The sequence below is a fragment of the Colletotrichum fioriniae genome (assembly GCF_027942845.1).
Source record: "Colletotrichum fioriniae strain IMI 355084 chromosome Unknown scaffold_2, whole genome shotgun sequence".
NCBI lineage: Eukaryota > Fungi > Ascomycota > Sordariomycetes > Glomerellales > Glomerellaceae > Colletotrichum > Colletotrichum fioriniae.
In genome coordinates this window covers 406,125-407,788 of record NW_027076838.1, presented here as the reverse complement: position 1 = coordinate 407,788, position 1,664 = coordinate 406,125, and the positions used below count along the sequence as shown (strand labels likewise).

The following is a 1,664-nucleotide window of genomic DNA, read 5'->3' as shown; positions in this document are numbered from 1 at the left end:
TAATCTCATTACGGTCAGGCCCTGGGTGCATGTGTCATAGAAGAACGCCAAAGATAAGAAAAACGATGATGAGAGTCAAGAAACTTTTTAATTTCTGGGAAAACCACCCGCGTTGGTAGGTCCCCCTGGTATCATCTAATGCCGGCCCCATTCAAATAGAAGTATGTACAAGTTTTGTTGAAGAAACAGTATGGACTAGTGTCCGTTTTACTGGACGCCGGCCCTCTGTCGATTAATGCGTGAAATACCAATTTTCCTCCCCTCTTCTATGGGCCAGCAGGAACGGTCTCGACGTGCTCTCTCGGTTGAAGTGAAACTCAAAAAACGCCGCTTTGTGATTTAAGGTTGATTGTAGGTGATGATGATGACTCGTCGAATTTCCGCAAACGGTGTTCAGACGTCACGTCACGCCAAGCCTGCTCGTGCTCATAGCGCGAACAAGACAGCGGCGAAACCGGCAATCATGAGCGAGATGGAAGCGCCGCTGGTCGAGGCCGCACCGGGGAAGGGCACGATGGAGCTCGTCGGCGAAGAGGTGGCGGTAGGGGCGGCGCCGGTTCCGCTCATAGTCGCCGCGGTGGTGGTGGAGCAGTTGTCGTGCGAGTCGGGCTTGGTGATGAGCTTGAAGTTGGCGCAGCTGATGCGGGTCTTGTTGGCAAAATGGAAGACGAAGCTGCGGTTGCCGAAGAAGGAGCCGGGGCCCTCGACGATGGAGAGGTAAGGGTCGACGTAGGTCTTTTCGTAGTCGACGGCGACGGCGCCGTGCTTGCCGCTCAGGTCACCGACTTGGCACGTCTCGGGCTCGGAGCTATCGCACTTGGTGGCCTCGCCGCGGATGAAGGGATCGAGATGGGCGAGAGTCTTGGTGCAGTTGCCATCTTCGGGGACGGGGTCAACGTGGAGGTGGTATGCTGGAGGTTGTTAGTCGCAACGAAAAATAATAACTAAAAATCGAGGGAATAAACATACTGAAAGGACCGCCTTCCTTGGGAAGGTTCGAGAATCGGACTTTGAATTCGACACCCTTGCCATCAGGGGCAGTCACGGCGACGATGGAGCCCTGGACGTTGCCCTCTAGCGATCCGGCCTTGTAGAAGGGCTTCTCGGGAAGGACAGCCTCATAGACAACACCAGCCGGGTTGGAGACGATGGTGGCATCACCAAGTTCCTGAGAGCCATGTTAGTAAGCTTGAACCGAGCATGCGAGGTAAAGACGCGGTGACATACGCCAGTGGACTGAGAAGCGACACGACCAACAGCCGCGGCGGCGATGATGGAGACGATGGAGAAGGACTTCATTTTTGCGGTGATGATGTTGTTGTAATATCCTAGGTTGCTGAGAAACGGGATAAAACTGGTTGGAATGCGGCAAGCGATGATCAAGGGCGAGCTTGTGAAGTTGGGGGTGAAGTGAAGGGTAGGAGGGGTTGGGAGAGCTTCTTAAAAGAATAAGAGACCGTGGGGATGCCCAGACCAAGTGATGATCCAACTGGGGAGGTAGTGAGCGTAGGTTGGAAATGGAAAGCTAATGGAGATCTGCAAACGGCAAGAAGGTATTGGGTTGAGACTCTTTATGGCCCACACACACGCACTCACACGAGAGAGAGAGAGAGACTCGAGAGAGATGTGATGAGGATGGGACCAACAACAGCCCCCAATGTCAC

The 1,664-nt window shown here is 54.0% G+C and overlaps 1 protein-coding gene across 1 annotated transcript; it reads right to left on the bottom strand.

Moving 5' to 3' along the window:
- Positions 1 to 426: 426 nt before the first annotated feature.
- On the bottom strand, positions 427 to 1,299 carry N0V96_001971 (uncharacterized protein; the record flags this gene model as incomplete). Its single annotated transcript, XM_053195121.2, has 3 exons — positions 427 to 911; positions 970 to 1,168; positions 1,228 to 1,299. The coding sequence occupies 3 exons, from the start codon at positions 1,297 to 1,299 to the stop codon at positions 427 to 429; spliced, it is 756 nt and encodes a 251-aa protein (XP_053047392.2).
- Positions 1,300 to 1,664: the final 365 nt, after the last annotated feature.